The sequence below is a fragment of the Magnolia sinica genome, chromosome 12 (assembly GCF_029962835.1).
Source record: "Magnolia sinica isolate HGM2019 chromosome 12, MsV1, whole genome shotgun sequence".
NCBI lineage: Eukaryota > Viridiplantae > Streptophyta > Magnoliopsida > Magnoliales > Magnoliaceae > Magnolia > Magnolia sinica.
In genome coordinates, this window is record NC_080584.1 from 23,939,836 (window position 1) to 23,952,731 (window position 12,896).

Consider the following 12,896-nt stretch of genomic DNA (forward strand, 5'->3'; position numbering starts at 1 on the left):
AAAAGATTGTTTCAAGAAGATTACATGAAGGGATTTTCATGTTTCGCACATTAGCCTTGCTCTTACACAGTATGTGCCATAGGTAAAGACAATTTCAAAAGACCAAGATACTCCACCCACATGCAAAGAACAACAATACATCTACTAACAAAACTAATGATATAATATAATTAACAAATAGTAATCGGAATAACTTACTCCCTATGCTATAATCAGCTGCCCTTGCTGCTTGCAGACCTTCTCTCCCGCTTATGCCCACTCCTATGTCAGCCTGTTGTATCATCCTGACGTCATTTCCACCATCGCCAATTGCCAATGTCCTGTACTCACGTGACTTTAAGAGTTCCACGAGCTACACATATAGAAGACAAACATGAATTCTGGGCTCATGTTACAAATACTAAAGAAGAGGGAAGACTCATGATCAAACATCATACTGAAATTTTCCAACAGGAAGCAACATGCAAAGCATTTTTTTTTTCTTTCTACTCTCAGATAACATCCCTTCATCATATTTTAGAAGAATAGTTTGCAAAAAGTTCAACAAATATCTATCCTTTATTTCTTCAACCCATATCTGAAAACTAAGCATGAGAAATAGTAAGCACCTGCCATGGCTCAATGTATCTAGAATTAGTAAGACGCGGTGTTTTAAGTATCGACGATATCGGCCAATATATCCCATGATATATCTTGTATCTCACCTGTGCGATATGGAACACACAACACAAGTAGTGGGATATATCCCACATGTTTGATCCGATGAACATTTTCGATTCCCGATCCTTTTTTTTTTCCAGTAAATAATGTTAAATTGGTGTCCAATTGTTACGAATTTCCCAATTTCTCGTAAAGCAGTTGCAATCTTTGTGTTCAAACATAAAATCAAACATGCATGCGACCTGATCTAAGGATTCTTCTTTTGCTTTTGAATGTATTGCTTGTGTTTCCACACGTCTTCTTACATTTATAAATTATATGAATAGACTTTGAATATACTTGCATCAATTCAGTTAGACAACGCATGGATTAGGACCCCATAGAAAGAAAACCTATAATGTGCACTTGTTTTTTTAATAATGTTTTGACTTATATGTGTGTATTGATGTCTTTTTTAACAGTCACTGAAGTTTCAATGAGAAGTTCAACCAATTCCCCAATGTTTCCCCATGTTTCCAACGATCAGTTCAATTAAACAATGCATGGATTAGGACCCCATACAAAGAAAACCTATTATGTGCACTTGTTTTTTATAATGTTTTGATTTATAAGTGTGTTTTGATGTCTTTTTTAACAATCACAGAAGTTTCATTGAAAAATTCGACCAATTTTCCAATGTTTCCCCATGTTTCCAACGACAGTGATACGTTACACGATACAACTGATATATCCCATGCGATAACCGATATGTATTTGTATCCCAGGGGTGCGATACATAACGCGACACTGATATTTCGAACACTGGTAATACGTAAAATATACCCATGCCTTTTTTTCTCTCTTGAAAGGTAACGAAACTTTTATTAAAAATAACTGCCCAAGATTCAAATGCCCAACTCATTTGTTTCCATTTATTATTATTATTTTTAAGATTCACATGACCAAGTACACATCTATGGTATACTTGATATTATACATAGTACTCTTCGTCAAAACCTTAGAAGAATCAAGTGTTAAAATGGTGCTAACTGTAGATGAGAACACCTAGATAAAACGGGTCCAACTCCTAAGAGCCAGCATATTCCCATTGAAGCGCCTTGTCATGGTATGATCGGCAGTTTGTTCTACATATGTCAAGAACCCAGCAAATGATGCTACAAACAAACATATAAATTGATCATCATCACCATCTCTAATTCTTATCCCAACTAATTGTAGTAAGCTACATGAATCCTTTTCTTCCATTCCATTCTATCAAGGGCCATCACTATAGAAGTAACAAAAAAGGCTCGTCCACGTCTCATTAATGAACTGATTGTGACAGTTCAACTGAACCACACTATGAATGCAACTAGACTATTCTCTATGCCATGCTCTTAACACACAAATATCAAACTCGGTATTCTTCAAAAAAAATTAATTTTATCCCTTTATGGTATATTATTTATTGATGCATTGGATAAGGATATTCTGTCTCCATCTTATAACAGGTGTTTCACTAGAAAGATGGGTACTGTTATTGTTGTAGTAATCAAAACCATACACTACTTGCATAATCAACATGATTTCTAGAAATTAATACTCAGGTTCCATAACTACACTAAGACCAGCCTTACCTTTAATCTTTCATCTCAAAAGACCCACAACACAAATCACTTTTTAGAGGCCAGTCATCATTTTCATCCACTCAATAGCCAAAGCAGATTAAAAAAACTACCTACGGTCATCAAGGAACCTGCAATAGCCAATAATAAACTCTATACCAAAATTCACAGAAATAAACGGAATATTAAATTGTTTGAGCAAATCATGATTTTCATACTAATATAGATTATCATGCAGAAGCAGCCCTATAGTTTTATACTACAATGGCAACAAACATCATTGTTCTTTGAAATTTAACGATCGCGTGAGCATAGGCATAATGTCAAATGCTGATAGAAAACATAAAAGGATTTCAGTGAATGGACATAAATTAAACTAAAGAGATAAAAAAGAGTACTTGGGCTTTTTGGGATGGGGTGACACGGCAACAGATAGCTGTCCTTGACAACATAGCTAATTTCGTAAAATCCTTCTGATGATGTTTAAGTGCAATTTCAAGTGCCCAACCATCGACAACAAATGCTACATCCTGTTAACAAAGAAAAGCAGTGATAAAGTACACTTATCTCCAAGGAATAACCTCACCATGGTAAAATCTGAAATAAGCACCACATCATGCTGAATATGTCTTAGATAAAAGAGAATAATCAAAATGAAGAAACAAATAAACATAAGTATGCTGATTTTGTGAAAACAAGAGAAATATCTTTCCGTTTTTTTTTTTTTTTTTTTTTTTATGAAAGGTAAGGAGAAATATTTTACTATACATCTCTAAGATTATTTTTTTAAAAAGATTGTCGAAGAAAATAATAATGTAATGTCATGTGTATACTATATACATGAGCAGCAATTACCAAGCATTCATTCTGATGTATGTGGTACTTCCAGGACAGAAATATATACAGCGGTTAATGTGAATCTATTTACCATATTTATCTGAGTATGAAGGAAAATGATGAGAGAGAACTAGCCAACCTTTTCCCCACTCTTTCAGCTACTGGATCCTAGAAAGAGGAAGCCCCCAGAGGAAGGCCTGCATAAGGAATCAGCAATATCTTTCTCCTACATCCCATCCACTGCCATCTGATGGGCCTCCTAGCCACTAAGAGCTACCCCACAAATCTGCTACAGAGCTTTTAGAACATTAACTAACAGCCAGATGATCACCTCAAAATCTGAAGCATGCCTTTAAAAATCTTTATTTGATCATAGGATGCACAATCTTAGTTTTGCCTTCCCTTTCCATTTTCTCCTTTTGGATTCTCCCTATCCAAACAGGCCCTATAGGTGATGGTGATAAAGTTACCTGAATCATCAGTAACATGAGTGGTTGCTCCAGTCTTAGCATGACAATGAATTAAGAGGGCCTGAGAATAAGCATTTGGTCATGGCGTGGACACTGGCTGCCTAAAAACTTGTCTAAAAAGCACCTAGTTCAAAGAGCTTATGCCAGAGAAAGTGACTTGGCCACGCCTTGAATAAACTCAGCACATTTATAAATCAAGGGAAAAGTTATGAACTACATCTTCACTGAACAATGATGTATTCAAAATCGTTTAACAAACTTACAGGAAGTTGTTAAAGGGATACAATAAAAAATATCGACCTTGATCTTTTGATGCCTACGAGAGTTGGTTTAAGTAAAAATGACATCAATGGTAAAATTACATCTTCTGTGATTGATACGAGTCATTTCAAACATTCCAAACTTCCAAACTCGATGTTACCTGCTGTTGAAAGAAAGAGGAAGAATCACTGGTTTCCACAAAAATAAAAATAAATTCCCATCATAATAATACTTTCCATATTTGTCAACACTAACAGTATCATATTAACACCAGATTAGCTACAGCTCAAGGGATCACCTCAAGTATTTCACAATGCTGCAGTGGAGAGAAAGAAAGAAAATTTTTTATGTCCTTAAATTTATATAAGGAGTACCAGTGGCTATTTTAGAGCTGTACCTTAGGTTCTGAAGGAGTTATGCTCATTGTGCGTATGACTCTCTCCAAGCTTTTAGAAACTTCATCTTCAGTTTTCCCATCGATCAACAGAAGTTGGCCTTTTGGTTCTATCAACAAGGTAAAAAAAATAAAATAACAAACAAATTTTGGAATCAAACTAATTTACTAGTAGATGCTGACTTATTAAAAGCCAAGAAGGAAGGCTTTTGACAGCCAGAATTGAGCATTCACAAGAAAGAGAAAAATGAAACCCTTCATGAAGTTGTTAGTGCACAAGACCAGTGTACACCTATGGTGTGCTCATTCCCATACTCCTACGATGTACTATACATAGGATTATGTTTAGGAGGTTTCCTAATTGAAATTGTTCTCTCTTTCAGTCTCCCATTGTAATTAGAGAATATCTAATTTCCTACAAATAAAGGTAGGGAGAGACCTAAATGGCAACCTAACCGCATAAGAGAAAGGGAACACCCCCAGAGCCAGAACACAGGCGCCGACCTCTCTGCCACTAGCACAAGTGAATAAGAGAAGATCACGCTATGAAGTTGAACACATCAAGGGCGATTCGAACTCTCTCCCGAATTTTCTCACTAGGGAATTTCTTCAGGGCAGTGTCCCTGCACCAGCTCTCTCCTCACCTCTCGGGGAGAAAGAAGACAGAGATAGAGAAAATTCATAGGAGAAAGGCCTTCATTGATTCCATAGTGAAAGAAATGGAAAACCAAGGAGGCCTGTGATATTCATAATAGTTTTTCTTCTGAAAGCATAGGCGTGCAAAATAAAAACAGAAGTCACAGGGAGCAGTTCAGTGCTATGTTATCTAATTTCCTATAAGTAAAGGTAGGGAGAGAGGGACAAACGAATTTCATCCTTTTCTCCTCTTCTCGCTTTTCTTCAATCCTCTCAAGTTTCATGGTATCAGAGGATCTCTGATCCAAACCTATCTTTTTCTTTTCCAAACATTCTTCGTTCTTCTTCTCATTCGCTCCTACAAATTTTGGTTTGGAAGTCTATTAGAGCTCATTTTCTCTCTTTGTAAAATGTTGAAAGTAAGATGAAACTCCCATAACCGTCCTACAGATGCAATAGAAGTGCACCACTGTCTTGTCAGGAAGAGATTCCTCCACTGGTAATCATCCCTGGAAGCAAATCTCACCAAAGAAATCCTATACGATGCCACATTTGCACAAAAAGCAACCTTGCGCCGCCTGATGCCAGAAATCAGTTCCGATTAGGTTCCCGGCACCGGATCTGCATAAGCAATCTGGCCTTGTCGGAAGTTGCTAGAATCCTCTCTTGTCTCTCCACAACTCACCGAAAATCAGATTTGTACTAATTTTTGGCGCTGGAACTCCTTGAGTAGTCCAATGTCGCCGAAAACCCCTTTAGAGCCCTATTTCGGCACTAGAGTTGCTCCTGGAACAATCCAAGGATGCCAGAAATCACCAGAATCTCTTTTTCCATTGTTGGATCTCCCCTTCTCTTGATTTGTGTTTCTTGATCTCCTGGACCACAATATTTTTTGTTTAAGACCTTTTTTTACACTAGATTCAAGTCCACATACCCTATCACTATTAGAAGTACCCGGTGGGCCACCTATTGGTGTCCGATTTGAAGCTCGGAACATCGCCAAACCCTTGGACCACTCATTACTTCTAGATTTGACGAGCAAGAGCTCCTCGTGCCGATTCTTCCCTTTGGACCATCGTCAAATACCAAAAGGTTTCTTCAAATTAGGGCTCTCTCTCTCTCTCTCTCTCTCTCTCTCTCTCTCTCTCTCTCTTCTTTTCCGTTCCTTTTGTTACATGGAGAAAATAAATAGGCCCAGATCCCATCTGGACATATGGACAACCCTAGTCTTACAATAACTATAGTAGAACTAGATGGCACAAATTATTTGGAGAGGTACTAAGCAACTCGAATGTATATTGGAGTATGGAAAAGACATGGATACATTACCAAAACTAAGAAACAACTCAATCATGATGATCCCCCACCTATGATGAACGAGAGAGTGAAAATTGACTGATGATGTCTTGGTTGTTAAATTCAATACAACCACATATCAACCATGGTCTTTATCTCTTGAAAACTGCAAAGGACGGCCAAAATATACTCCCACCAGAAAGACTCGCACCTTTATCAACTCCACACAAAAATTAACAGTCTCAAACAGGGAGATAGAACCATCAAATAATATTTTGCTAACTTGATTTAGAAATGGAAGGAACTGGATAATTGTCAAACTGTTATTCTAGAATTGGAAGATTTGAGAAATCAAATTTGACAGCTACCAATCTTTAAATTTCTCACAGGTCTCCATTCAGAACCTCAATGTATACAGATTCTTGGGAGAGAATCTCTTCCTACCCTTCGAATATGTATATAATTACATAGGGATAGAGGCCCAACAATAAAATATCTCCTATACTACTCTTCCCGAATGGTCAGCCTTAACTACAGACATTAAAACTGCCAAGGGGCAAGGAACTAGACAAGGAAACATGGACAAAGATAAGCTTAGATGCACACACTATGGAAAAAGACGACATCTAAAGAAATACTGTTGGGTTCCTCATCTTCGGCACAAGGATGTCAAAACAAAGTCTTTTGCTAATGCAAGCGCTACTAACAAAAGTTCTATCGAAATTCGAAAGTGACCAAGACCTAAGGGACAAAACTATCAGTGAGTTACAACAACAAGAGGTAGCTCTCCAAGCTTCCATCTTTGTTCCTAACCAGATAGGGAAGTTAGGTACTTTCACAACTAGGAACCACATCTCTTAGACCTGCTAGATCATTGATTCAAGGGCATCTGATCACATGGTGGGTACGGTAAATGGATAGATATACTTCCGATTCTCCTATCCCAAATAATATTAGATTTGTTGATGGTTCTCTCTCTAAAGCCCTTGGAAAGGGAACTTTCCATCTTTCTAATTATCTGTCTATCTCTTTTATATCCCATGTTCTCACGTTTCCATCTAATCTTCTTTCTGTAAGCTCATTAACCAAACAACAGGATTGTTGTGTCATGCTTTTCCATCTCATTGTATTATCTAGGATTTGGCAACAAAGAAGACGATTAGTGGTGGTAGATCAGGAGCTTCTCAACCAAGAAAAATTCGATTATGCCCATGTTTTGAGAATAAAACCAGGTGACAATCTAGTACACCCATCTAGGTTATTTTCCTTTGTGATCATTATCTCGTTTATTTCCTTAAAAGTTCAATAAAAGTTATAACTTACAATGTGAAACTTGTTGGTTATCCGAGCATTGTTGAGCTACTTTTCCTTTTGAGTAATAAAAGAACTTAACATCCATTTCAACTTATTCATTCAGACATATGGAGACTTGCTCCACTAGTAGCTGTCTTTGGTTTCAAATATCTTATATCATTTATTGATGACTTCTCACGATATACATGGATTTATCTCCTAGAAAATCATGATGAAGTTCCATTGATTATAAAATTTTTCATCAAATGACCAATACAATACTAAAATTAAAACATTTTGATTTAACAATGCTCGAGAATACTTACACCATGACTTAAAGAAATATTTTGTAGATCATCGCATGGAATTTCAATCCTCATGCCCTTACACACCACAACAAAATGGAGTGCTTGGACGTAAAAATCGGCACATACTACAAGTCACCCAGCCGTTACTAATGGCCATGTCAATACCTAAAACATATTGGGATGAAGCCATTCTTCTTGTAGCATACATAATCAATCGGACTCTGACAAATGTCCTCAAGGGTAACTACCCATTACATGTCCTGCAACCTTATGCTTCTCCCTGCCATCAAAAGTGTTTGGGTGCACCTAATTGTTCACATTCTTGGACCATCTCAGACCGAGCTACGACTTCAATCAATAAAACGTGTTCTTAGGGTACTCGGACTCTAAAGTAGGAAATAAATTTTACTATATTGTAAATCGGAAAAAGTACCTTTCTAAGGATGTTACATTCTTTGAAAATGTGCCTTATTTTAGTTCATAACACAATCCACATCTTGTACCCCTTCCACTTCTTGTAATCGATGAGATTCACATTGAAGTTAAATCAAGTTCCCCCCCAACCAAAGAACTTAAGGAACTCTCAGAAGAAGAAAACCGCTACTCCTCCCGAGCACTACCACTCTTCAACGATTGAACCAGAACAGGTGGATCTCCAAATTGCCCTTTGCAAAGGAACCTAGTCATGTACTCATCATCCCACTGGTCATTACGTCCCATGCAAAAATCTCTCTCTTATCAGTCATACCGTTCTTCTATATCATTTGTCTCTATACCGACCAAGGTTGGAGAAGCCATTGCCCTTGCCGACCCTAAATGGAAAGTAGTCATGGTAGAAGAGATGGTTGCCCCTGAAAAATGGGAAACTTGGGAATTAATTACTCTCCCACCAGACAAACATACCATTGGGTGCAAATGGGTGTTTAACATTAAATACAAGGTAGATGGACCCATAGACAAATACAAAGCATGACTAGTTTCCAAGGGCTTCACTTAAAAGTATTGAGAAGATTATGATGAAACTTTGATCCGGTAGAAAAATTATTTCTGTGCAAATCCTATTGTCTATTGCTGTAAACCATTATTGGCCTCTACATTAATTATATGTTAAAAATGAATTTCTATATGGCAATCTTCATGAAGAAATATATATGGACCCTCTCTATTTTCGGCCTAAGGGGGAGACTAGCAAAAAATTTTCTTTAGAAAGATTTGTATAGCCTCAAATAGACTCCTCGATCTTGGTTTAAAAAGCTTGGGAATATGATTTCCAACATTTGATTCAAAAGAAGCACCTTTGATCACACTATGTTTGCAAAACACATGGATGACAGCACGGCAATTCTTATCGTATATGTTGATAATATTATTCTAATTGGCATAAGTACAATTGAAATGAACTATGTTAAGAAATTCCTAGCCTTGTCATTCAAGATGGACTTAAAGACACTGAACTACTTCCTCAGAATTGAAGTAGCTTACTCAAAACATGGAATCTTGTTATCCCAACATAAGTATGTGCTTGATCTTCTAACCAGTGTTCGAAATATCAATACTATCGGCCGATATTATCGGTATCGGACCCCAGCGAGACGAAACTCCTCCGATAAACCCCAGAAGATACCGAAAATCCAAAACTTCAGATATCGGCCGATATTATCGTTGATATCGCACCTGGGACAGCGTCATTATCCGAAAAAAATGAAAAAAAAAGAAAAGAAAAGAAAAGAAAAAAGAAAAACTTTCAACAGTAGATTTCAGTACCTACAAAGAAGATCGCCCTGATCGGAAGTTGTGTTTGATGGGCCATTCGAATAGAAGCCTCTGATTTGGAGAGATTTGGGCGCAAAATCCGTCGAAATCCCCGAAATCATCGGCCCTTGGGAGAGATTTTAGGGTTCCGGTGTTCCGGAACCCTCTCTGCTTCGAAAAAAAGGGCCCCGAGCCCTTATTCAAAGGAGGCGGACGGACTGGTGCATCGCACGTCACCGATTGTGTTGACGTCACCAAGTTATGTGGGTCCCATCATGAGGTATATATTATATCCAAACCGTTTGTCCATTTGGCGAGCTCGTCGTAAGGCTTTATCTGAAAAATAAGATAGATCCAAGGATCGAGTGGACCACACTAGAAAAAAGCAGTTGGATATTGAACGTCCACCATTGAAACCCTTTTGGGGTTGCAATAGTTTTGGATTGTATGATATTTGTTTTTCCTATTCATCAAGGTCTTTGTGACCTCATGAATAGATTGGATGGAAAACTAACGTTATGGTGGACCTACGAATGTTATAACGGTGAGAATCATTGTCCTCACTGCTATTTGTGGTGTGGTCCAATTGAGGTTTGGATGTCACTCATTTTTGGGTTCACAATCTAAAATGATCTCTCCAAATGGATGAACGGTGTGGATATAATAAATACATTATTGGTGGGGCCATGTAACTCCGATCTCCTTTCAACTGTTTGTACAACGTGGACGACGGAAGCGGATTGCGTACTGAGTAGCTCAGTACCCTTAGGGCGTGTTTGGATTCACGTTTTGGTTGTATTGTATTGTATCCGGTACTGTTCACGTATACGTTGGGCGATATTCAGAATACATCCAGCGGAGACGTGCCACTAACCAATGTTTGGATAGGACGTATTACTCTAGCATGTATACAATTTCACGTCAGATCAATGTTTGGAAACGATCGGATAAGGGCCACAGGATGTATATACGTGCGTGTAGTGGGGCCCACTCACTATTCCATTGAATGATCTGAGCCGTTCATTCACTTCAGAGGGTGAACATTGCCCTTGCCTAGGTGTCCTTTCGTTACTATGCAAACTATTGCAGAATCTCAACCATTAAACATGAAATGGACGGCGGAGTAAACACCCTCATGGGCCACGCTGATTTCACTCCAAAAGCACTCCCTTACGGATGGTTTTTCGTCCTAAATCCAATGGACGGAGTGGATTTTCCAAGAAGCTTCAATAAGTTGGCCACCAAACTTCACAGAGTCAACGTACGTCGACTCTATTGCGAAACAGAGGTTCCGTCTTTTCGTTGTGGGCCACTATCATGCAGTGAAAGGTGGATTTAAACCGTTCATCAGGTACAGGGAGAAAAACCCATCAAAAACAGATTGACCTTTCATGGCCATGTACTTCCTCATGATCGCTACAAGGATCAAAAGAAGACCATTGGGCTGTTGTTTCAGCTTGATTGTCTTAGTGGGCCACATCATCGGATGATCAAAGCTCACCATTCATGGTTTAAATCTCAAGAGGAAGATGATGGATGGTGTGGATTTGTCAAAAGACGGCCATACTGGGCATTACCAGCAACACAGTGAAAGAAGAAAATGCTTTCTTCCTGTTTACGTCTGATTGAACGTCCGGCCGGTTGCGCGGTACAATCCCATCAATGATGCAAAGTGGTTCTCGGGCGTATTCACGCGCGTTGAATGCATCGCCCGCCGTTCGTTTCCAAACGAGGGACATGTCCCATCAACCCCACTAATACGATACTATACACTCGAAACCGTGAATCCAAACACGCCCTTAGCATACCGAGTAAACTGTGTGGGGTCCACTGTTTTTTAAAAAAATTTTATCCACTCCGCTAATCCATGTTAAAAGATAATTTTATGGCTTGATCCCAAAAATGAAGCAAATTAAAATCTCAACTGGACCACACCACAGGAAACATTTTGATTGAACCTCTACCATTGAAAATTTTTTGGAGGCCAAAGAAGTTTTGGATCAAGCTAATGTTTGTGGTTTCTCTTCATCCATGTCTTTGTGATCTTATGAACAGGTTGGATGACAAATAAAAATTACTTTGGACCTTAGGAAGGTTTCAACGGTGGAAATCATTATTCCACACTGTTTCTTGTGTAATGGTCCACTTGAACTTTGGATTTACTTCAATTTTGGTATAAACCCCTAAAATTAGCAGTAAAAATGGATGGATAGTGTGGATAAACCACATACATTCACAGTGGGTCCAACTGAGTTTACTCAATACGATAAAAGCGCACCGAGTAACTCAGTACACAATCCGATGTTGTGGAAGCTCATCTGGGCTTTGCATGAAGTTCATGCGCTGGAAACTTAGGTAGGGTCCACCGGGATGTTTGTGAGAAATCCACTCCGTCCATTCGTTTTTTGAACACATTTTAAGACAAGGCCAAGAATGAGCCAGATCCAAGACTTAAGTAGGCCGAAAACGTGAGGATTGAAGGTCCACAGTTGAAATATTCGTGGGGCCACAGGTTTTGAATCAGTCTAATATTTGGGTTTTCAATTCATCCCAGTAGTGATGACGTAATGAACAGTATGGATGGAATGTAAACATCACTGTCAACCCAGGAAGGTTTCAACGGTAGGAATTTCCCTACCCACCTTTTTCTTTAGTGCGGCCCACTTGAGTCTTGGATCCTGCTCAATTTTTGCCTCAAGTCTTAAAATAATCTCACAAAACTGATGGATGGAGTAGATTTCTCACAAACATCACGGTGTGCCCCACTCCTGCGAAAGGATTTAGTAGGAAATCCGCATCCCATCTTCGCACGACACATGCTCATACCTCATGTGGTACACCAGCCAATCCACACCCTCCATCCATTTTCATAAGTAATTTTAAGGCATGAGCCCAAAAAAGGAGACAGATGAAAGATCAAGTGTACCATACTACAAGAAATATGGTGGCAATGATGTCCACCATTGAAGCTTTTTAGGGCCCACCGTAATGTTTATTTGCCATCCAATCTATCCATGAGGTTTGACAAACCTGGATGGGAAAACATAAATATTAGCTTTATCCAAAAAAATTATAGGCCCAAAATAGTTTAATAATGATCATTCAATGAACACTATTTTGTGTGGTGTGGTCCACCTCATATTTGGATCTACCTTATTTTTTGGCCCATGCCCTAAAATGACATGTTAAAATGAATTCCAATTGATGTTTGGATGTGACTCATTTTCATACATATCTTTATACATTTATAAATGGTATGCATCATATTTAAATATATTTACCTTAGTTTAATCAGATAACACGCATAACTTTACCTTATACAAAGGAAATTTATTATGTGCACTTCTTTTTTGATATTTTATGATTTAAAAGTGTGCATTAAGGT

The 12,896-nt window shown here is 38.3% G+C and overlaps 1 protein-coding gene across 17 annotated transcripts in view; it reads right to left on the reverse strand.

The window, feature by feature from the left end:
• The window catches only part of LOC131221121 (phospholipid-transporting ATPase 2-like), a 123,217-nt gene that overhangs the window by 36,916 nt on the left and 73,405 nt on the right, over positions 1 to 12,896 (reverse strand). For all 17 annotated transcript variants that reach the window (XR_009159010.1, XR_009159012.1, XR_009159009.1 and 14 more), the window contains 3 exons: positions 4,230 to 4,336; positions 2,663 to 2,794; positions 199 to 352 (listed from right to left, as the gene is read on the reverse strand). Coding sequence is in view for 13 of the 17 variants with exons in the window: in XM_058216250.1 (XP_058072233.1) it covers positions 199 to 352; positions 2,663 to 2,794; positions 4,230 to 4,336 (393 nt within the window). In the remaining 4 variants the exon portion in view is untranslated. The remainder of the gene's footprint in view (positions 1 to 198; positions 353 to 2,662; positions 2,795 to 4,229; positions 4,337 to 12,896) is intronic.